General features: G+C 51.5%; 2 protein-coding genes across 2 annotated transcripts; both read right to left on the bottom strand.

Moving 5' to 3' along the window:
* Nucleotides 1–5,926: 5,926 nt before the first annotated feature.
* On the bottom strand, nt 5,927–7,609 carry Hoxa7 (homeobox A7). The gene is made up of 2 exons (XM_038319124.1): nt 7,234–7,609; nt 5,927–6,243 (listed from the first exon to the last, which is right to left on the bottom strand). Exons 1-2 carry the CDS (start codon nt 7,607–7,609, stop codon nt 5,927–5,929), a joined length of 693 nt encoding a protein of 230 aa, XP_038175052.1.
* Nucleotides 7,610–14,529: 6,920 nt separating this feature from the next.
* On the bottom strand, nt 14,530–16,341 carry Hoxa9 (homeobox A9). The gene is made up of 2 exons (XM_038319698.1): nt 15,765–16,341; nt 14,530–14,768 (listed from the first exon to the last, which is right to left on the bottom strand). The coding sequence occupies exons 1-2, from the start codon at nt 16,339–16,341 to the stop codon at nt 14,530–14,532; spliced, it is 816 nt and encodes a 271-aa protein (XP_038175626.1).
* Nucleotides 16,342–22,386: the final 6,045 nt, after the last annotated feature.

Below are 22,386 nucleotides of genomic sequence, written 5' to 3'. Positions count from 1 at the left end.
CCTGCGGCCCAAATCCTCGCACAGGATAATTAATGGGCTTGGCTTCCCGGTAGTACGTTGATTGCACTGTCGTGGGGGCATACTCACTTTCCCCCTGCCTCGCAAAATATTACTACTGGGGCAGTAGCTACAGAACCAGAACAGTTCCGTCACTCTGTCACTAGCTCCAGAATCCTGAATTGGCTTGACCACCCGTTCAGGCCTGACGATTCCCAGACTGGACCTGGAAAGCCTGTCTTGGGCTTGCTTGCATAAGGATCAGTCTCATTTTGTAAAACGTGATATCGGTTCCATGGCATTTTCACGACTGTGTTTGTAGGGCTTGTAAAAGCCCTTGATTCGGCTTTAAAATCCCCAATTGCGTGGGCGGCAGAGAGACTGTTTATGAGATTTGGTTGGAATTCAGGAGGTTGTTTGTAAGATCTATAAAACCCTGGTTCGTGTGGACTAACGGGGTTTGGGCCGAGGTAACAATCGGTAATGGTCCTGTAGGCATCTGGTTAACGACTGACTTCCTTAATCTCTTCTTTGCTTTTTTTTCTTGATCTTTCCTCCTCTCCACCCCCCCCCCACAAAAAAGGGGAAAACTGGAAAAGGGCTTGCCTAAGGTCGGCCTCCAGAGAACCCATGAAATCACTCCGAAGGAAGGCTGTACCAGAAACGGTGTGCTGAAGTCTTTATCCCTCCAACCCAGGAAAGTTTTTTTCTTTCCATAAGACCAAGAGTTATCCAGGAGAGGATAAAATTTAGCATTTCTCACAGAGAAGATGCAATACACAAAACACAAAACAAGAAAACTTGGGAGAAAAAAGGGGGGATTTTTTTCTTAAAATGCTCTTTGAAGAAAATAAGTTTGAGTTATTGGTTCTTAAACAAAAAATCAGATAACAATTATTTCAACCAATGTCATTTGAAGCGAAAATAGGCATTTTGCAAGTGTTAATTGTTTGTATTTATCGTCTCTCTTCCATTCCTCCATGTCCCGCACAGGGTTGGAGCTGGTGACAGCTTACCATTCGTATTGTTATGCTTTGACCTGGATTCCAGATTTAATTGTCTCAGCCAAGAAGAGAATCTGATTTCTCAGCTAGGAGCCAGAAAATGTATTTCCAGGTTTTGTAAACATTAAGATGGAAAAAAATTAAATTGAAATCTTTACGTGTAAGACAAGGTTAGTGCATATTTCAGTTGCCAGTGGATCTGTTTATTCTTCCATATGTATATATGGGGGGCGAGGAGGCAGTCAGTTCTGATGGATCCACTGAGTGGGGAGCAAGATCTCCACACTCTCCACAGAGCCTCTCCTAAGGTTATGAGAGTGACCACCCCAGGACTCTCTGCTAGGTCAAAGCCACACAGAAAACTTACCTTTCATCTTCTCTTCAAAGAGGCTAGGATGGCAGTAGGTTCGCAGAGTTTGCCCTTGCCCTGGGCTGCCCATTGAGCCCTTCCACTTCGGCCAGCCTGGAGCGGGGCCTGCAGGTGTGTGGGAGGACCCTGAAGGTCCATCTCCATCCAGCCAAATCTCTAGCCCAGAGCCCAAAGCACACAGGTGTTGCCTCTGCCAGTCAAAGGCCCTCCCCAAGAGCCGCCTTCCAAGCCATAGCCAATTCTCAGGGCCAGCCCGGCCAGCAAGGCCTCAGAACTACAATTGATCTCTCCGAGGTCAGACTCTCAAAGCCAACGCCTTTCCAGATTGGCAACTGACGTGCGCCCCCAGGGCGCCTTTGGGACGCGTAGTTTGGACAGAAGCAGCCATAACCGGCCAGGCGGCCTGTACAACCAGTCTCCATGGTGCTGGGTTGGGGGCGAGGGGAAGGACCCGAGTCTATTCCGGCGGCTGAGGTTTCTGTCAGGGATAGCCGAAGCAGGGAGGTTTCACAGCCAAACAGACCCTGGGAGATTGCCCCTGATGCCCGCCCCCCTTCCCCTGCTTCTGGGGAAATCTCTGAGGGGCCGGTACAGCAGTCGCGCCGGGCTCGAAGAGGCGGGCCGCTGCTGGCGCCCGTCCCGGTGACGGCCACAGCGTGGCAGCAGCGAGCTCCCAGCACAGTCGTAATAAATAATCTCCCCTTGGCAGTCACAGTCAGGCAGTCAGCGGCCCTAGGAGGCGTCTGCGGCGGCGCTTTATCTGCCCCTGCCCGGGGCGCACCCACAGCGTTATCCGCTGAACATCCCAAATATCAACGTGTCATTCTTAATTGTCTGGCCTTTGCTGAGATACTATCTTGTGATAGGAAAACAACAACAACAACAACCAAAACCAAATAAACAAAAAGAACTATTGCCCAGAATCTCGCTACTCATTCTCCAGTGTCTCTGTCTCTCGCGGGGGCAAATCTGATCTGGTCAGATGCGTTTTCACGCTCAGCCCCCATGACTGCTACCAACGCGCAAAGCAAAGCGACAGCCAGGCCAGCAGCACTCAGTGCCGCCTCGCGGCTAGCTGTGGTCCTCTCCCTGGTTGCTTAGGAAATAGGGGACCTTGAACATCATCCTTCCGCTGTCCTTAGGTTGATTGGGGCTGCCATTCTGTTATTTCTCAGTCTCCGTTTTGCAACCTTCCTTCAGAAACCTTAGGTTTGGTCCTTCCACACTCGCCAACACAACAGTCCTTTGCACAGAAACATCCCCCATTAACACCCAATTAATTCGATTCTCTCCTCCAACACAGAATTCCACATATGCACCTAGCCCATTTCTCAGGGCTCCAGACATCTCTCTGGTCGGAAAACCGGGCAAATGAAGCAGAGAATCATCGGAGAACTCTGAATTAGTAAGTTTTGCTTTTGTGTTTGCTTGTTTACCTCATCCTCCATTCTCTCTGAGACTAGCCCTACTGGAGAGAACAGAGAGTTGACGCTAACGCTTGTGGGCTACCTCGCTTCTCTCTCCCCTCGGCCCACATTCCCAGGTCGGGAGCTATCTCTGATATTGGGGAAGTCAGTTAAATCAATTTGGGTCATGAATGAAATAATCCCAGATTCCAGGGGCTGATAGGGAACAGTAGAATGTCAGATGATTTCCCTTTGGGCTTTCCGGGGTCACCGGGGAAGGGGGAGTGAAGACCTAAGCGCTCTTGCCCAGTGCCAGGGCACTGTGCCACAGACGGGAAGGCCGATTTGCCTTGTGAGTGGTGTAGGTGTTGTCCGTAGTGGGTGAGAATGAGTGACGTGTTTGGGCTGTTGTGTGAAGGGACAGTGTGGATGATGGTGAGAAATGCCCCTTTTCAAAGTCGTTCTGGGTGTCCTCTCCTGCCACCGTGGCACCTCACCCACCTTTCCCCTGTCTCCTTCCCACATGTCTCACCTTCAGACCGCGGCTCCCAGAACCTCCTGCCTCTCTGACAGCTGTCCGCTTCGGCAGCCCAGGAGACGAATTGTCCTCCTTCCTGGTGCCAGAGGACGCAGGAAATTAGCCAGGTTGTGAGTTGCAAAGCGGCGGCTGCTGCTCCAGGAACTGGACGCGCCCCACCTCCAGCGACAGCGGCGGGCCTGGGCCTGGCAGTGGCTTCCCCTCGCTCGCCATCGCCGGACAAAGCGCAGCCCAGGCAGGCTGAGAAGGCAGAGCTCCGAAGCACGCAGGACGGAGCGGAGCAAAAGAATGCGGCTCTATTCTCGCAAGGGAAATTATAAAAAAGTTCATGTTCACGGTTCCTATCCACATGACCGACAGCGGCCAATGGAAGGGCCGAACAACTCATAAAGTTGTATTGCAAAGTTGTAAATTTTCATAAACAACAACGGATTTATGACCCTTTCCCCATCACTAAGAGGAGGCAGCTCTTACACCGGCGCCATCTTACCACTGAGGCTGTCCCGACTTGGGGCTGCAGGTTTTACAGACCCTTTTAGGTACGATTTATTAAAAAGAGTCCTAAGAAGCTGGTTCAACCCAGCCAAGAGATAAAAATGGAAATCTTCGCGGGCCAAGCTCAGGATCCTCTAAGCTACTTTCACCGCCCCTCGACCCTGGTCCCTCGCTGCTCGCCCCTTCCCCAGCCACAGTTCCTCCTCAGCAACAGGACTTGCCTAGGTTGCGCAGCAGCCGTGTCTGAGGTCCATGGCAGTCCCAGAACCCCTCCACTGCAGTGTTAAGCCCTGGGGCATCTTTTGCCTCTACTGAAGGCTAAGTGGGGGTGCTGCGGCAAGTACCCTGAATCCCATTTACTACTCTGGGACTGGACTCAGGGCGAATGCGGAATCCGGAATCAGTTGGAGGGTAGGTAAGACTATTTGAGAGCTCAGTTTGCACCTTTAGAGGAAAGGTTGAATTTGGAATTCGTTCTCCAAATGCATGAAGTTTGGGAGGCCATAGGTAGAATACACTGTATTAACTACCAGCTGTTTTCAGTGGATCTAGATATTGGTGTGCGCACACAATAGCCAGACAAATACATCTACAAAGAGGAAGGCACATAAGCAATTACAGACACAGAAAAACGTGCGGCTGGACACAGAAACCCACACATCCAATTATAGACATGGAAAACGTTGATACACAACAGATATACACACATCATGGATATGGAAAAGTGCACAATTATGAAAATTATAAGCAACCACACATAAAAAATAGAAATATGCTTATTCGTCCAAATCTAAACACAAAACATGGAAAAAAGAGACAGGGCACATTTATACATGAATATTTAAAATCTGGACTCCAGGACAATTTCTGCACGCTGGCTTCCCCTTGGTCCTTTAACCTGCAGACAGGGCTTGCCCTTCAGCTATGGCCGCCTCCCCTAGCCCCAAACCCCCTGAAGAAAGCAGCCAGTGTTTCTTTGTCACCAAGCATCTTTATTGTTACATAAAACATAGGTAACTGGGCTGGGAAGCACGCCTTCCCTGAACCCCAGGCTGGGTCTAAGGGGGACATGGGACAACACGGGAAATAATGGGCACTGGGGTGGGTACTGGACCCCTCCCACCCACAACAGAATTAGTTCAATACAACACACCATGCTACAAAGTCACCCCATTAAAACATCCTTCCCAAGTCAAGACATTCCTTTACAAATGAGCTCCAAGATTATAGAAATGACCAAAAAAAAAATCTGGTTCAAATATACAGTATTTATCCTAGGTAGGAAAAGTCAGGGCATAAGTATACATGGCTGAGCAGTAGGACACAGAAGCAAGGGAGGGGACAGTGAGGCTGGGAACATTTCCTTAGTCCCACAAAAGCCAGTCTGAAGCCAGCTCAGGAATGCTCCCCTCCAGAAATAGGGGTAATGGCCCTGAACTTGAGGTGCCAAAGCCAAAGAAAGAGGGATTCTAGGTTGCAGCATTTGGTATGCTTTGGAATAAATATATTATTTTTCAATTTAAATAGAAGCCAATGCCCTGGTCCCTGAACCTCATTGCCTTGTCATCGAAGCCTCAGTGACCCCAAAGACTGTCAGCTAGAAGCATCAAGGCCTGGCCTGGGAGGAGTGGGCACGGTGAAGCAGAAAAGCTAGCCAGCACAAAATAGGTAGTTTAGGCCTAGTAGGTAGTACTGGTCATGTGTTTTGCAGGGATGTGGGGGGCAAGTGCTGGGTGTCTGCCACTGTAAGGATGTGGAGGGAGCTTCTTAGGAGTGGCAGCCCACTGGGGCTGGGCCCATAGGTAGTTTGGGGGTGCCTCTCAAGGAGGCCTGTGCTAGGTAGTATTTTGACTGTGCCAACGTACAACACTGGCACAGAGTTGGGGGTATCTACTGAGGTCCTCAGAGGCAGAGAGGGTCCACAAGGTAACCTACTTTCCCCCTGGGAGCTAGAGTGGGTGATGGGGTGGGTGGGATGAGGGTGGGGACTGATTCCCTCTTTCTCTCTCTCTTTTTTAACACTTTATTTCCCCCCATTTTTGTAACTAAAATCAATGAGTCTCTTAAAGACGCTTTCTCGACTGTCCCGTGCAGTCATGGCCCTGTTTCTGGCCCTTTATTCCTCTTCCTCTTCTTCCTCCTCCTCTTCTTCCTCTTCCTCCTCATCCACTTTGTCAGCAGCTGCCTTGGAGACGGAGGGCACCGCGTCTTCGGGGGCCGCAGTGGGAGCCTGGCTCTCATCTTTATGCTCTTTCTTCCATTTCATGCGCCGATTCTGGAACCAGATCTTGATCTGGCGCTCGGTGAGGCAGAGCGCGTGGGCGATCTCGATGCGGCGGCGCCGTGTCAGGTAGCGGTTAAAGTGGAATTCCTTCTCCAGCTCCAGTGTCTGGTAGCGCGTGTAGGTCTGGCGTCCCCGCTTTCTATCAGGCCCTGAGAGCAGAAATTTGGACATATAGACAAACAGACAAGCAGGCTGAGATGTGAACAGAAGAGTGTTTTAGTCAGGCCTCACTGTGCAAGAGCCTGTACCTTCCACCCTGCCCAAACTCAGGCGCAACCCCCATCATCCCCAATTGAGCTGGGGGGAGGAGTGTGAGCGGAAGACCCCGGGGCCAGACAAGCGAGCCAGTCTGTGAAGAGCCTTACAGCAGAATCCCAACTTTACAACCGGCCTTTCCAGCCGGCTACGTTTCTACAATGTCCTGCTTCCCCTTGACAAAGGGAAATTGTAAATATAGAGTGTGGCAAGGAGGAGACTCTGCACTTTTGCCAGTCAAAGGCAAGCCAAGCCGCTTTCCAGCCTGGCTAGAAAGTGGGCAACCCTCCTCGGCAGCCCCATGCTCAAGATCTTCCTGTGGCAATCCCACCCTCTGTCCTATTTGGTCCAACTAGGGTCTGGAAACGGCCTCTGATACACGGGTGAGTGGCATCCCGGAGGTCTTGGCTCTCCTTGCCTTTGAGAACGAAAGCCAGGCCGAAAGACAAGGAGTAGGGGAGGAAGAGCTGGAGTCAAGAAAGGAACGGAGAACAGGAAAGAGGGCATAGAGGAGAGAGACTGAGGGAGAGAAAAAAAAGAGGGAGAGGAAGAAGGGGGACGAGAAGGAGGAGAAAGAATATGAGAAAGAGAATAGCGGATAAACTTACTGTAAAAATTCCAAGGCAAATGGAGTTAAATAAATTTACGAGGATCGAACCCATTAATTGGGCCATAAAAAGTTTTATGGGCCTCATTTACATACAATGCTATGGGTCTCTCCACGCAATGGCGCCTCAGCTCTAATTAAAACCAGAAAGGCAGCGCCACCGGGACTTGCGGGGCCGCTGGCTGGAAGCCGCCAGACTGGGCTCCCCGCGCCCCGCGCCCGCACCCCCGCCCCTTTGCTCCGCCCGCACACCGACCCGGAGGGCCGAGGCGCCTACCTGAACTGCGCATCCAGGGGTAGATGCGGAAACTGGCCTCGGCCGGGCCGTGCAGCACGCCCTCGTCCGCCTTGTCGCAGGCGCCTTTGGCGAGGTCACTGCAGAGCCCGGGGATGTTTTGGTCGTAGGAGGCGCAGGGCAGGTTGTAGGCGTCGGCGCCCAGGCCGTAGCCCGACGCGAAGGGGCTCTGATAGAGGGGGCTGTTGACATTGTATAAGCCCGGCACGGTGGAGGCGAAGGCGCCGGCGCCCGGCCCGTAGCCGCTTCTCTGCGAATTGGGTGCAAAGGAGCAAGAAGTCGGCTCGGCATTTTGGAAGAGAGAAGCCCCCGCCGTATATTTGCTAAAAAGCGCGTTCACATAATACGAAGAACTCATAATTTTGACCTGTGATTTGTTGTCCGGCAGCTTTCAGTGTCGGTTTTACGAGGTAGCGTGATATATGATAACATTACACCCCCAGATTTACACCAAACCCCATTTTCTTTTGGACTGAGCTCGCCGCGGCACGTGACCGCCCACATGACCGCCTCCGCCAATCTCAGCAGCCCTCACAGGTGGTCTCGCGCCACGGGCCGGCGGCCGCCTAGAATGGAAAGGGAAGAGGCTCAAATACGCGGCCCACGCAGCGGCCTGCACCCCGCCTGCCCCCAGTTGCCCGAAGCAGTAAGAGCCCCATCCCGGTGCCCGCGCTTTTGGATGTCCGGCAGGGCTCGCCCCCACAACCTCATACCGATTCCTGAACCCCAGATCTAGTGTGTGGATTCCCGCTGTCCCTGTCCTCTCTGCAGACTCAAGCCCCTGAAGGGTCTCTGCAACCTGTCGGCCCAAAGACGGTCTTGAGAGAAAGATTTACTCTGCCCCCTCTTTCTCCAAGCAGAACGTTTAAGCCCGGATCTGATGCTCCAGGGCAAACACCGCAGGCGCAGCGTCCCCTCTAGCTAAGCAGTGAGAATGCTGCCACAAACTGGAACCATGTGGTTTGAATAAAGTCAGCGTCTCCCAGCTTCCTTTCTTTAATCGGCGGAGCACTGTTTATCCGCTCTAAAGGAAGCAGTGAAATATTTATCTATTAATGAGCCTCATTTGCCAACAGATTTATTAACATGAGATTCCCTTTCCTCCTCCTGGACACTGCCGCCCTGCAGACTCTCTGTGTTCACTCCTGGGCACCTGGCTGGCCCTCAGCAATCCAATAGGTGGCTCAACACCCCCTTTGTCTTTCCCACAACCCCTGGTGTTAACCCCCCCCCCCCCGCATCACGGGAAAACTGGGTCATCCTCCCGCAGCTTGGAAGCTCGGGTCCACAATTTTCTAAATACATCCTTCATAATGGGAGGTTTGGAGCAGCTCTCAACCAATTTACCCCTGGACCTCCACCTTGGGGGCCAGGAAATAGTAGATTTTTTAAACTGGTTTAGAGAGAAAGGGGGGGTCTCAGGGACTGGGGCTGTAGCCCACCATGGAACCCCAGTTTTTTAGGAGATTATGAAAAGCAAATAAGGGACCCCCTCAAGGGCCAACTGGATCTCACAACTTCACCTTTCTTTCTTTCTTTCTGCACAAACGCAGTCTCACTCTCTAACAGTCAGTCTCTCTCCCTGGGGGCCTACCTCGCGGGGCTTCAGACCCCCAGCAGTGATAGATCAGATGAAGGCCCTGCTGCCCAACGCTGTCTGAAAGATACTTGGGTGAATTCTTTCCCTAAACGCCTCATAAACTGCCCAGGCCTTGCTGGAAGACTGGCCACCTTTTACTGCTCAACTCGATAGCACATCATAAACCCGACTTCACAATGGAATTGCCCCGGAAATACTCTTTTAAATTATAGAGTTTGGTTGCTCGTGTACAAAGCACTTTCTTATCACTTTTGGTGGGTCCAGGCTACTCCCCTCCCCCGGTTCACCGCATCCTCTCAGGGGATCTTGGAAGCACAAAAGAGGAAGGACGGTTCAAATCCCGCGGCAACGGAGCCCCAGCGCCTACCTAGCAAAGGGCCCCCAGACTTCGGTGGGGAGGAGTGCAGGTGGGATCTGGGCTATCTCCCCCGGAGCATAGGAACCCTAGGGCGGCAATATCCGGGATCCCCTTTATGGCGAATCAGGATGGGAAACAGAGGGGGTAAAACAGGAAGGGGGAGAATTCAAATAACAGCGTCTTGTAACAGAGAAATAAAATTTTAAAAAAGCTAAAGGAAGACGAAGCTAACAAAAAGAAGGCTAGGAGATCAAAGAGGAGAAATTAGGCTACTTTAGACCAATAAATTGTTCCTGGGGTGACACGAAGCAAGGCGCAAAGGGAAAGACTAGGCAGGCCGCCGCTGTCTGTCTAGACTCAGGCGACTGGCGCAGTCCAAAGCGACGATGTGAAAGTGGAACCTTCCTTTAGAAGAGGCCGGACAACCAGAGTACGGAGCAATTTGAGGTAGCCCAGGAAAAATCACACTCACACGCCTAGGAAGGTCGTCTGGATTTGGCACAGCACGACCAAGAAGTCCGGGCAAGAAGCTCTGTCCCCGTTTGTCACGGCCAAATATGGTCCAAATTCTGCTGCTTTCAAGGCCTTGGCACTTGTGAGCACAAGTCTTCTCTGAGCAGGGGTCTCGAGGTCACTGAAAACCTTCCCTTCGTTTCTGAGTCTAGACTTCACAACACAAAAGTCTGGACAAAATCAGACTCTCAATAAAGCCTATTTAATTCTACGTTCTCTGGCCATTAGTTCCCTATTTATTTGACAGAAATGTGTTTCTAAGTATGATAATATTCACATACTATTCAACTCAGGCCCTGGAAAAGACGCCTTATAAACCAGCTTTTAATCTGCAGAACAATCTAAATATTTCTGAACGCTTTCCCAGAGTTAGGTCTCAGACCTACTGTCAGAGTTTGCTTCCTCTGTTTCCTGTTGTCAAATACTCCTCAATGTTTAAATCTAGATATAGAATATAAACTCAGCCCTTGACAGAGAATGGCATTTTCCAGAGAATCGAATGGTTCCGAGTTTGGGGTCTTTAAATATTTCTATCCTCCTCCCCCCATAGACTTCAGGCTTCAGCTTCTGCCCCCCACCTGGCAATCGAATTGTAGCTTGGATGCGGACATCAATTCCTCCCCGAAGCGAAAAAATAAGCGCGGTTTCTTGCCGGGTCTTGCCTGGATGAAGCCTCTCCAGCAGAGAAAACCAGAGAGCAGCCTGCCGGCCGCCGGTCGGCCAAGGGCAAGGGAGGCTGCGGGCCTAGACAGCTCATCAGGCCTCTGAGCCCTTAGAGGCCCGCACCTACCTGGGGCCTCTGTGATCGGCAGCGGAGAGAAGAGGTGCCCCCAACCTGTGACTTCCATTGTTAGAAAAATGGAAGCTTCTATTTGTGTCCACTGGTCAGTGGGTTCGCCGCTTATTTGCAGTTACATAAAGACAGATTTCTGAGGATTAGGGTAAGCGAGCACCGGTGACTCTCCAGGAAGCTATAAAGCCCTTCCTACAAGCACAGGCTGTGAAGTAGTGTGTGTTACATACAGAAATATAATCATGCTGTGTGTCTGTCATGCCCACGTGTATATAGGAAGATTTTTAAAAGGGAGTAGGAGGGAGGGAGGGAGAAAGAGAGAGAGAGAGACAGAGACAGAGACAGAGAGACAGAGAGAGAGAGGGAGGGAGACACAGGAGAGATGTCAGCCAAAATCAAGCCCCTAGTTTTACAACGTGTTCAGCACGGAGATGCGAGTCATAAGCATTTTGTGGGTTTGGCCTAGACTATTACGACCCAAATAAACGCACAGCACAGCCTTTACTTGCGGCGCTTCGAAGGGTTTGTTCTCTGTCTGCTCCTGTGTTTTCTTTCCGAAACCATCCTACATGGGGGGCTGATCCTCGCACCCTGGCCGTGTTTGTTCCAGAGTATGTCCCCATATCTAGTATTAAAAGTAGGCTGGGAGTGGATTGGGTTTTTTTTTGTTTGTTTGTTTGTTTGTTTGTTTTTTTTTTTTTTTTTTGCTTTTAGCCTCCACAGCCGGCGACAGCCACAGTAGCCTTGGTATTCCATTGCCAAAGAAATACCCCTGCCAGAGAAACAAGGGCGATTTCAACCTCGTGAACGCCAGTCCTGGTGCTCCGGTGTTATTCTACTTATTTAAACATATCATTTATTTTCAGATACAGTTCCTAGTGTATGGCCCTGAGTTACCCCAGCGCGGCTAAAATTCGAGGCAGTTCTACATTAGACAGCCACCAAGTACGGTTTTATAACTAACCAATTTTCCGCCGCCGAATTTTAAAGTCAGGTATTCAAACTGGCCGAGTTCTGATGTCTGTGCTCGCTCTCTCTCTTTCTGGTGCTGGCTCGGGCTAGGCCCTAAACCAGGGCGCAGGTCTCGGGGCCTCGAGGGTCGGCGGAACCCCTGGTCACTGTGTGCTTTCTTTGTGGGGTCATCTGGTCCTGGGGCTGTAGGTTTTCGATCCCTTGTCCGTCCGTCCGTCCGTCCGTCCATCGTGAATGACCGTCCCCGAGCGCCTCGCTACCCCTAGGTAACTGCTGGGATGGAGACTGTGACCCTGGAATGGAACCTGCTCTCTGAGCCGCAGCCCCGCACCATCCGCACCGCTGCTGCCACGCAACGCAGTGGTCTCGGAATAGAGCCTGAGAGAAGCGAGCGCCGGCGGTCAGGCAAGCCCCGGCGCATGCTTGTGTCCCCGGGAGGCTTTCAGGTTGGCATGAGCAGCAGGAAAAATAAACGACCGCTGTTCACGCAGATCCCATTCCAGAAAGGCGCGTTTCAAGTCGACATTTTAGGAGCTTCCTAGGTCGCAGCGGCTGGAGATGGCGGCTGGAGTGGCTCTTGCGTGGAGCCACACTGCCATCTCCTGGATTTTTCTTGGCACTGCAGCCGCAGCGGCTCGGGCCCGCGTGAACTTAGGCCACGCCGGTGACCCCACCAGCGTCCCACTCCCATGGGCGGAGCGAGGGCCCTGCCCCCAGGATCCTCGGGGAGCCGGGAAACTACGCTGCAGAAAGGGCAATGCCCATAAAAGAGGGCTGTTTCCGCAGTCTCTTTATCGGAGGCAGACAGAGCAAACAAATGAAAGGGTTTTGGTGGGATACCCTAATTGGAGCTGGACAGTTGTAAACTCATTAAGAGCCGAATTCCAGACAGTTTGCAGACCTTCCTTTATGGCACACCCTTACTGCCCAGGCTTTGAAGTTCTTTCTGTCTGCAACAACAGAGGGCATGCCAACCTGGCGGCGCATTGGGGGTGGGGGCGCCCCATCCACGGGAGCCCTGGTACCCCTTTCCCGCATTAGGAGACGATCAACATTGGGGGGGGGGGGGCGAGAGTTGTGAAGAAAAGGAGTTTGGGGGAGAAGCAAAGCCGAATCCTCTGGCTACATCTGGAAGGCACTTGAGCCTCCGAAATTGTGGCTGTTCCCCCCACGCAGCCCTTTACACCCCATAAAGGGTAACAGCCCTCATTTTCTTTTATGGCACTTTGGGGCTTGTCTGTTGCTAAGGCCTGCTTCTGTGAGGAATTAAGCTCCGGAGGTGGCGTAGCAGTGTACGACGCTGACACCGGTCCCCTCCCCAACCTACCCTGGACCGGTTGGCAGGACCCAGTGGGGAAGGAGGGTGCAGATTTTCCATCTCCTGGAAACCTCCGAATATTTGTTGGGCCTACTTCATTGTCCATATCTGGCTCCCGTTCATTTCTTCAGAGCAGGCCTCAGGCCCTCAGCTTCTGGTCCTGTGCCCCTCAACTCGATCACTCTACTTCCAAAGGCCCCAGCCCTTTTTGTGGGTTCAGATTTGGGAAAATTTTTTTGAGGCACCAAAATGGAAAAAAAAAATGACTTTTCCACCGCTGCTGGCCACCGCTGCCCAGTGCTTCTGTCCAGGACCTCAGATGCTTCTCTTGCCTTCTGGCAAATAAAACACGAGGCCCAAGTGACTGGCTATACCCGAGTAGCGTCCCCCGCCCCCCACCGCTTTCTGCCCCTGCTTCTACCGACCTGGTAACCGGCTGAGTCGGGAGAGCTTAGGCCTGGCCAGACTGGTTACCGCAGATGCCGGCTCAAGCACCTTGATGAAGACAGAATTAGTGTTCTTTCATCTCAGCCCTGCCTCCACCCAGAAAATAGACCCAGAAAAAGAAGGTACAAAGAACAGATCCGCACAAAGTAAAAGAATCAATATATTTTATTTGGCAAAAGTTAAATATCTCAACACAACAATTTGGTCAGTAGGCCTTGAGGTAACTATTGCAAAATATACAGTGTACGTTCAGTCAGATGGAAACCCCAAATTCATCAAGGATACAGATCTACAGTAGCCTAATGGCGGTTTCATGGTGTATAATTTATTATCAATAAGATTAACTCCATTACAATAAGCACTCATTTTCCCCCCCCAATTAAAATTAAGCGTAAACCATAGGTAGTAACCCTCTGCACATATGTATAGCTCCGAAATTCCTTACTTCTCCTCTAGTGCGAAAACAATATTCAAGCTTGTCTGATTATGCTTATCTCTTTAATATGGAGATTCTATATACATTGGACAAGACTGGAGTCTAGAACATGTAAAGATGAAGATGCCCACATTTCAAAAGGAGAGAAATGGTGACTCTATGCGTTCTCGAGAACCACCTGCCTTCTCCTTCTGAATCTGATTTCCTGGGGAAATCCTTACAGCTAGTTAGTGTACAGTATAGTTACACAGTATCCCACTACAGAGCTATACGCGATGCAACTGCTTCTCTTCGCCCTAAACAACCTGAGTTCAAATCGAATTCTAGCTTCCACGATCACAATGGGTGCCTCACCCAGCACAGAAGTTTGGGTCACAAAACATAATTACCACAGTAAAACACAGTGTTCAAGTATTTTGGCAGCGTGACCTGCCACACGAAGAGCAAATTAAATTAACTACAGAGACTAAAAACTATACAGCCTGTCAACAGTTGTGCATTTTATATAAAAAGGTAGTTTTTTTCTCCTTTTGCTTTAAGTCAGAAGCAGGTAGATTTTTTTAAATATATATACAAGCTAGCAGTACAGCCATCAGAGCTAATGCCCTCCCTTGTGTGTGTGTCTTATAGAAAATGGAAAGCTTACAATACCTCCTCCAATAAAGCCGCAGGCCTAGGAGCCAGCCTGAGCAGGGACTGCCAGGGGGAGATGAGGCCTGGGGTTTAGAGCCGCTTTGAGCGGTTGGTGGAGGCTGGGATGGAGGGAGAGGAGGGAGAAGGGAACAGACAGTCCTTTCTTTTTCTTTCTAGCTTGCTCTTTCCTAAATGAGCCCCGCATGGCTCATTCGTCTTTTGCTCGGTCCTTATTGATCTTCTTCATTTTCATCCTGCGGTTCTGGAACCAGATCTTGACCTGCCTCTCGGTGAGGTTGAGCAGCCGGGCCACCTCGTACCTGCGGTCCCTCGTGAGATACATGTTGAACAGAAACTCTTTCTCCAGTTCCAGCGTCTGATGCTTTGTATACGGGCACCGCTTCTTCCGTGTGGAGCGAGCATGAAGCCAGTTGGCGGCCGGGTTATCTGCAGGGGAGAGAGACACGGGTTTAGAAGAAGGTATCCTGGAAGGGTGTGAAGGAGCCTTTGGGGGTGGGGGGTCTCTCTCCGAAGTGCAGGATGCCCCTGAATTGGTTAGAGAAAATACAATGAGCCCTGGCAGACGAACCCACGGAGGGTCACCTATACCAGCACCCCTCCCATCCCCACCCTCCTCTCTCCCGTCCCCTGCTCTCCTTCCTCCCACAGTCTGCACATTGTGAAAGAGTGAAATTTGGAAACCATTTTCTTTTTGCCAGCAAAGCAAAGAGCAGGCTGCCCCGTGTTCGTGTGGCAAGACTAAACAAGAATGCTCTTTCTCTCTTCACTGTCTCCCTTCCCCGGCTTCCCTGCAACAGTCCCCACTCTATTTGACCTTCCCGGAAGGCCTTGGGAGCTAGGCGGGAGGCAGGACGCCCCAAGGCCTTTGATCGCGTCTCCACTTTATTTGAATAAATCTGGCCAAGAGACCCCTCGTGGCTCCATAGGCTGCAGCCTCATCTTGGGCAGGATTTACGCAGCCACCGGCCGAAAGCAAGAAGTGGAGAGAATCGGAGGTCTCCCCAAGCGTCCCGGGTCAGGTTGCCCGGCTGACGTTGCTGCCGCAGTTCGTGATCAATCTAGCCGCACAAAAGACTTCTCTGCGCTGCTTTCGAAGAACCGCCCAAAGTCTGTCTGTCCTGGGCCTGGGCCGTTTAGCAGTGGGGCGACGGGTCTCGGCTCAATTCGTTGCGCCCGCCCCGCCCCCTCTTGCTGCAGCATCCTCCTCCCCTTCCCCCAGCCGACCCGGACTGCTCCGTGCAGTTTTCTGCACTTGGGGCCCCTGATCTTAGGTGTTCCAAACACCAACTTCTGGTTCTCGACCCCAGATCCAGAGGCTCCCATCGAGGACGAAGGCAGGCTCGAGAGAGAAAGTTGACGCGCTGGTAGATCCCGGTGGCCGGCGTGGAGGCAGCGGCCGGCTTGCAGGGAGGAGACACTTACTGGGATCGATGGGGGGCTTGTCTCCGCCGCTCTCATTCTCGGCATTGTTTTCGGAGAAGGCGCCTTCGCTGGGTTGTTTTTCTCTATCAACTGGAGGAGAACCACAAGCATAGTCAGTCAGGGACAAAGTGTGAGTGTCAAGCGTGGGACAGTCACCCCTTCTGGCCGACAGCGGTTCAGGTTTAATGCCATAGGGCCGGCTGGAGGGCAAGCCCGCGAAGGAGAGCGCACCGGGCGTGGGCTCCAGCCAGGAGCGCATGTACCTGCCGTCCGGCGCCGCCGCGGCCACGGGCGCCTGGGGGTGCACGTAGGGGTGGTGGTGGTGGTGATACACCGCGGCAGGCACCGCATTGGCGCCCGCCGCGTGCACCGGGTTCCACGAGGCACCGAACACCGCCGCCTTGGATTGGAAGCTGCAAGGGCTGAAGTCGGGGTGTTCGGTCAGTGCTGCCGCCTGCCTTGGGGGTTGGCTCAAGGCCCCTGGAGCGTAGCGTCCGGCGCCCAGCTCGTCAGCAGCGTCCGTACCCAGCAGGAAGGAGTCCACATAGTAGTTGCCCAGGGCCCCGGTGGTGGCCATCGCAGTAGCCCGCGCCTGACCGGCCCAACCCGACCCGCCGAAATTATGAAACTGCAGATTTCATGTAACAACTTGGTGGCACCAGGGGGGGGGTGAAGTACAGTCACCTAATAAGTTGCCGGCGCCCGCGCCCCCATTGGCCACGCGCGTCACGTGTCCGCCCGGCAGAACAATAACGCGTAAATCACTCCGCACGCTATTAATGGCCCGGTGTTTTGCAGTCATAATTTTTATAGCAAAAGCCATATGTTTTTATGCAAAGGGATCGCACCGCTCCACAATCTGGTTTGTTTTAATTGTGGCCAACGAAGATTAAAAGATCAAATCTGGCCTTGCCTCTGTACTCTGCCTTGTCACCCCCTCAGACACACACACACACACACACACACACACCAGACACACACACTTCTTAAGCGGACTATTTTATATCACAATTATTCACGCCATCAGGAAGGCGCGGGTCCCGCGTGTGAGTGTGGCCAGCAGAGCCCCTCACATAAAATTAGACAATAATTGAAGCCATAAAAAAGCAGCCAAATCGCATTCTCACTCTACTGTATTTAAATCTATATTTATGATATTTCATAAGGAGTTATTGTTTCGGAAGCCACACAGGCTGGAGGGAAGTCAGGAACAACCAACAGATTCTTTTTGCCTCACTGCGGCTCCCTGTAAAAATTTATGAGAACGTGGAAACGTTAATTTAGACTGTGGTGTTTGGTTGGTGAGCACCCTGTAAATAATCCTTTCGGTCCTCAGAGATGCGAGTTTCCCCCCCAGGCCCGCCTCAAAAAGTCAAATGCAAGGCTCTCTCCACCTCAAACAGAGTGAGCACCTCCCCTGCCGCGACGCACCGTCCATCGATGCTACAACCACCTAGGCTGGGTTACCGGGCCTTGCTAGACCATAGTTAGTGAGACAGCACCCAAATCGTCCTTACTCCACAAGGGAAAACTCCACAGAGAAACTGCCAAGAAGGGAACTGCCAGCTGCCTGCAAGGGTTTAAGGATCTAATTGTGTCACAAGCACCGCCTGGACCCAGGCCCACGACTTTGAGCACAAGCGGTTCAGCGAATGATTTCTCAACCAGCGACCCGGTTCTCAGCTCCATCATCTGTAAGCCCTTCCCCGCCCCCTCCCCCGACCGGAGCTGGGGGAAAACATGAGTTCTAGGGGAGTTTCTTTTGCTGAAGGGCAACCTAGCCTAAAAGAAGAGCACCAGCATTGGTAGTGGCCTTTCCAGGGCCCAGTATGAGCCCTTCTGGGATCCTTCCCTCCTCATTTTCCCCTCCAATTACCCCCTACCCTACTCCCTTCTTTCCACTCTCTTCCCTTCTCTTTCCTTCCTTCCCCTCCCTCCCTCCCTTTTCCTTCCTTCCTGTATCTAGCCTTGGTTTTCTGTGAAAAGCAACAGAGATCCCCAAAACTAGGCGACTATCAGCTCAAGTCCAGTGCTACAGATCAACCCGGGAGGAGCATTGGACATTGACTTTAATCTCATCCTTTGGCCAAATGGAGGATGTTGTTTCTCACCCCTTAGAATCTTTCCAGGATGAGAGAAAGTGAAAAGGCCACAGCCACTGTTGTTCATTGGGGAGGGGGGGTGACCCTATCCCAATTCAGAACACAAAGCCACAACTCCTAGAAACTGTGTAATGAAATTCACGTGTGAATTCTGCGCCTTCCAAGAGTGTGTTTCTCATTACCTCACTCCACCATAAGCAAAACGGCTGGCCTGAGACACTTCCATCTTTCTTTTAGCCTCCTTTGTCACAAAATAGCTCAAGTAAACACCTTCCAACACTCTAACACATTCCTATTCCAGGAGATAGGAAACGCCACGACGTTAGGCTCTCCCAGCGAGGGAGGCTGCGTTGCCCCAGGAATACAAGCCTCCTTCTTTGCTTCTCAGCAGGAAGAAGAAAGTGGCCAACACCAGGAACTGGAAGTGGCTTGTCCCTGCTGCCTCAGTCCCCTCCCCCTAAATTTTCCTTTTCTTGCAAATTCCTCCAAGTCATTCTTACCCCTACCCCCAGCAAAGTCCAAGGTGTTCTAAATATCTGGCAGTCCTCTGAGGTTCAGATTTTCATTTAGGCAATAACCCTGGAGTATACCTCTGCTCTAAATTGTGAGTGGCAGAACATGCCTGTCTGCCTTTTCGCTTTTTTTACCAAAAGAAGATATGGATTATTATTATTATTTATTATTGTTATTATTATTATTATAGCTTTTAAAACAACATTAGTCTCCAAGTAGAAGAATTACAAAATAAGTAGCAGGCATTGAGTGTTAAGCAGCTGTTTACTGGTGGGAGAAGGGGGAGGATTTCCCAAAAGCAGATACTGTTCTTGCAGCCCAGAAATTGGATGCAAGAGTATTTAGCGTTTTATTCCTCCTTTCTTTTTGATGTGAAAGGGTTTGTATGCACATCTAGAAACAATGAATGGTTATAATTACAAAACCACCGCATTCCCAAACTGAGAATCTTCCTGAAACCTTAGCCTCTGAAATAAATCCAACACCCGGATCCAGAAAATGGCAGAGAAGAGTTGGCGGGAACCGGAGTACTGGTCTTTCAGATAACAGGTTGTTGAGCTGAGCAGTGAAAACAATTCCCAGCCTGAGCTGGAAAGGGAAACAGAATTCTGTGGTCTCAGGCCAGAGAGTGTGCTGCAGGGGGAAAGGGTGGTTTGTTTCAGTTTTCTGTATTGAGAGTGATTAGGGTTGCTTTCAGAGATTACGATTTAAAATCAATACTTAAGCCTGTGTCCTTTTAGTTCTTAAATGTGGCATTGTTTCCACTCATTTAAAAGGCAGTGGAGTTGGGAAGGGCCACCTTCTCAAACACTTAGCTGGATAAGGGTTGGGGGTGGGGGGAACTAGGCTAACATTTTCTGGATCGGCTACCACTTGCAAGCCAGCAAGCAGTCAAGCCTTGGCCCCAGCGAGGCTCCTTCATCATGGTCAAAGCCCGAGTTAGGGCCGGTAAAGCTGGCGGAGCCGGCCTGAAGCTTCCTGCCGGAGCTTTTTCAGTAACCAGGCTCCACAGAACCTAGGCTGGGCTTCCGCTCTGATTCCAGCTTCCGAACCAGTGGAACTAGCGAAGGTTTCCTTCCCTGCCCTCGGTTTGGGCACACAAAGACGCCGCGGGTACCCCCTCAGCGGATCTCTCAGGCAGCTGCTAACGCAAGGCCGCCGCCATCCGGTCGTGATCGTAACCGAGGCCTTGTCTGCGCAGAGGCCCACCAGGCCAAAAAAACGCGGACCCGAACAGCCTCCGTTATGCACCCCTTCCTCAGCAGACTCAAACTCGTGCACCGAGATAAAAATGAAAGCTTCAAAAACTTTCTCCAAGCTAGTCCTTTCCCCTCGGGAATGGCGATTTGGAAAGGAAACGGAGAGATAGAAAACTGGACAGAAAGATGGAAGACACAATAAAAAAGAAACGGAAATAAGGGAAAGAGCAACGAAAAGAAAAAAGAAAAGGATAAGAAAGAAAGAAGGAAAGAGGGTGGAAATACGTGAAATATACAGCGGCGACTTGGGGAGCAGAGGGCATGCTTGCAGAGAGAAGGGTGAGCGACAAGACCAGGATACCAGCCCCGGAAGGTCCCGACTCTCCTATCTCAGCCCTCAGCCCGGGGCTCTACTGGCGAACGAATTTTCCCTCGGCTCAAGGCCGGATTTCAGTGGTGCTTCTGCGTCCCAGCCCAGTCTCACAGGAGAACAGTAGAGCCCCAGGCAGGCGCAGGTCTACAGTAGGGAAAGCTCACACAGCGAGAGAGCGCCCCTGACCTTGAATGGCCCAGGGTCCAGAATTCTTACCACGCCCCCGGCGTCCCAGAATCAGCCCCTAACCTGACCGTACCTGCCCCGGGCCAGGTGTGGGGCGCAAAGCGTGAGGCGGGCTGGATGGCACAGCGCTGAGGACCCGAAGCTCCTCCTGCACTGGGGATCCGAGGTTGCCACCGCAGGCCTGGCACGATTAGGGCCTTGATGGCCGGCCTGGCCACCCCGGCTGGTACCTGGAGACGCTTTCAACTGAAGTAATGAAGGCAGTGTCGTGCTGTCGAGAGAAAGGTGGATCCCAACAACAGGAAACTACCTAAATCACCGACCAGTTCTGTTGCTGCTGGCGCCGGGCTGCCTCGCCCGCCGCCGCCTCCGCTGCCGCCACCGTCGCCACCAAGAGAAGAGCCCTGCGCTGTGATCGTGCCCAGACCAGCCCTCCGCACCCTGCGCCAGCCACTGCCCTAAACCCGTGGTGGAGGAAAAAGCCACCGGTCCGCAGGAAGGTACGCCTTGGAGAATGAGAGAGTAAAAGGGAGAAGGGGGAACGAGAAAAAGAGGAGGAAAAAGGAAATGGAGGGAAGGACGAGAAGAGAGAGGAGACCGAGCGGTCTGCCGAGGGTTCCCCAGATTCTGCAGCTTCGCGAAGCAGAACAGTGCGGCAGCCTCCTCGGACGACCGGAAAGCGCAGGGGACAGCACCGAGCCCAGTCCTGTCTGGTCGCGGCCTCTTCGACTTGCTCCCCGCAGCCTCTCCCCCCCCCCCCCCCCCCCCCCGCCAGCTCCCTCCTAGCCGCCCGCCCGCTGAGGCGCGCGCTCCCGCGACCCTCCCCCTCATAGTCGCTCCCCCCCACCTCCGGCGAGCAGGAAACGCGTGGCCTAGCGGAGGGCCGCCAGGTGGGGGAGGCCCCGCAGGGGGAGGGGGTGATTCTGGACAGCTCGGCCCAGGTCCACTTAACCGCTGCCTCAGGCACCAGTGGTGCTGTGAGTGGTCTCTCCTCCGCGGATTTAGGGCGTGGGGTCTTCTGGGACCTGGACACCCACAAAATAACTGGCCTCTGTGAGTCTCTCTGGGGCTCCCGAAAGAAATCCTGTTTAGCTTCCTCTGTCTATGCAGCTCTCCTCTCAACTGAAACCACTGGTCCAAGACAGCCACAATCCAGATATACTAGCAAGTCATAAAACTGAACAAAAGCCGACAAACCTTAAGGCACCGGGGCTATAGGGTCCAGACAAATTACGACCGTCTAGGTAATATTTAAATAGATGCCTAAAGTAATTGCAGGGGGCTCGGGCTAGCCCTCCTGTTGTAAAAGTGGTGGACAGGATAAAGTGGAAGGTGAAGATAAGAAATCAAAAAAGAGGTAAAAATTAAAAAGCTTCATTCCACAGCTTTTATTCTATAAGAACATAAACATCATCTTTTTCCACGCACAGCAGCAATACAATATTAATTTATTCTGATTTAAGATTTGAAGTAAATAAAGCTAGAACTAACATTTATAATAACGATAGAATGCATTTGTTTAAACAAGATTGGCAATTTTTCATAATAATAGACATTTATACAGATTTGTACTTATAGTTTTTTTTCTTTTTCTGCACCTACAGGTTTGACCCTTTTATGCATGTAACTTCACAGTATAAAGAAAATCCAAACAATGTCTCCCTTCTCTCATCTGCTTGCCCCAGCCCACTTAGGCTCCCATGAATTTCAGAAAGCCTACAAAACAGAACAACAACAGCAAAAGTGAATTAAAACAAAACAAAAGTAAACAAAACAAAAAACCCCAACTCCATAAGATAGGGAGAATCGTGGTGTGCTTTTCGCGTGTTACCAAATGGCAACAATTTTAATGGCAAAAATCCACTAATTCCACATGTATAAACAAACCTGCATTATTTATCAACAGCCAGGACATGGAAATTCAAAGGTAAATGAAGGATTTTAGTCAGGCAAAGCAAGACCTTAGGCAAACGGGAAGAGAAGGTTCCTTCTCTTGGCCTTTTATTATTATTTTTTTAAAAGCTGGGAGATCTTACACAGGAAGGAAAAAGTTAATCTTTCTGATTATTTCTTTCTCTCTCTTTTTTTTCAATCAGCCAGGTCAAGCCCTATAGCTAACCTGCATGTCCATGTTTTAATACTCTGCTCTTGGCCAAGGAAGAAAAGAAGGAAGAAAAGAGAAATCAGGCCTGTACTCCCTGATTAAACACAGCCCAGCACTCCAGGCTGGCGAACCCGGTGGCGGCTCC

The sequence above is a fragment of the Arvicola amphibius genome, chromosome 2, assembly GCF_903992535.2.
Source record: "Arvicola amphibius chromosome 2, mArvAmp1.2, whole genome shotgun sequence".
Classification (NCBI taxonomy): domain Eukaryota; kingdom Metazoa; phylum Chordata; class Mammalia; order Rodentia; family Cricetidae; genus Arvicola; species Arvicola amphibius.
Note: the sequence above shows the minus strand (reverse complement) of the source record. Positions and strands in the feature narration are given on the sequence as shown.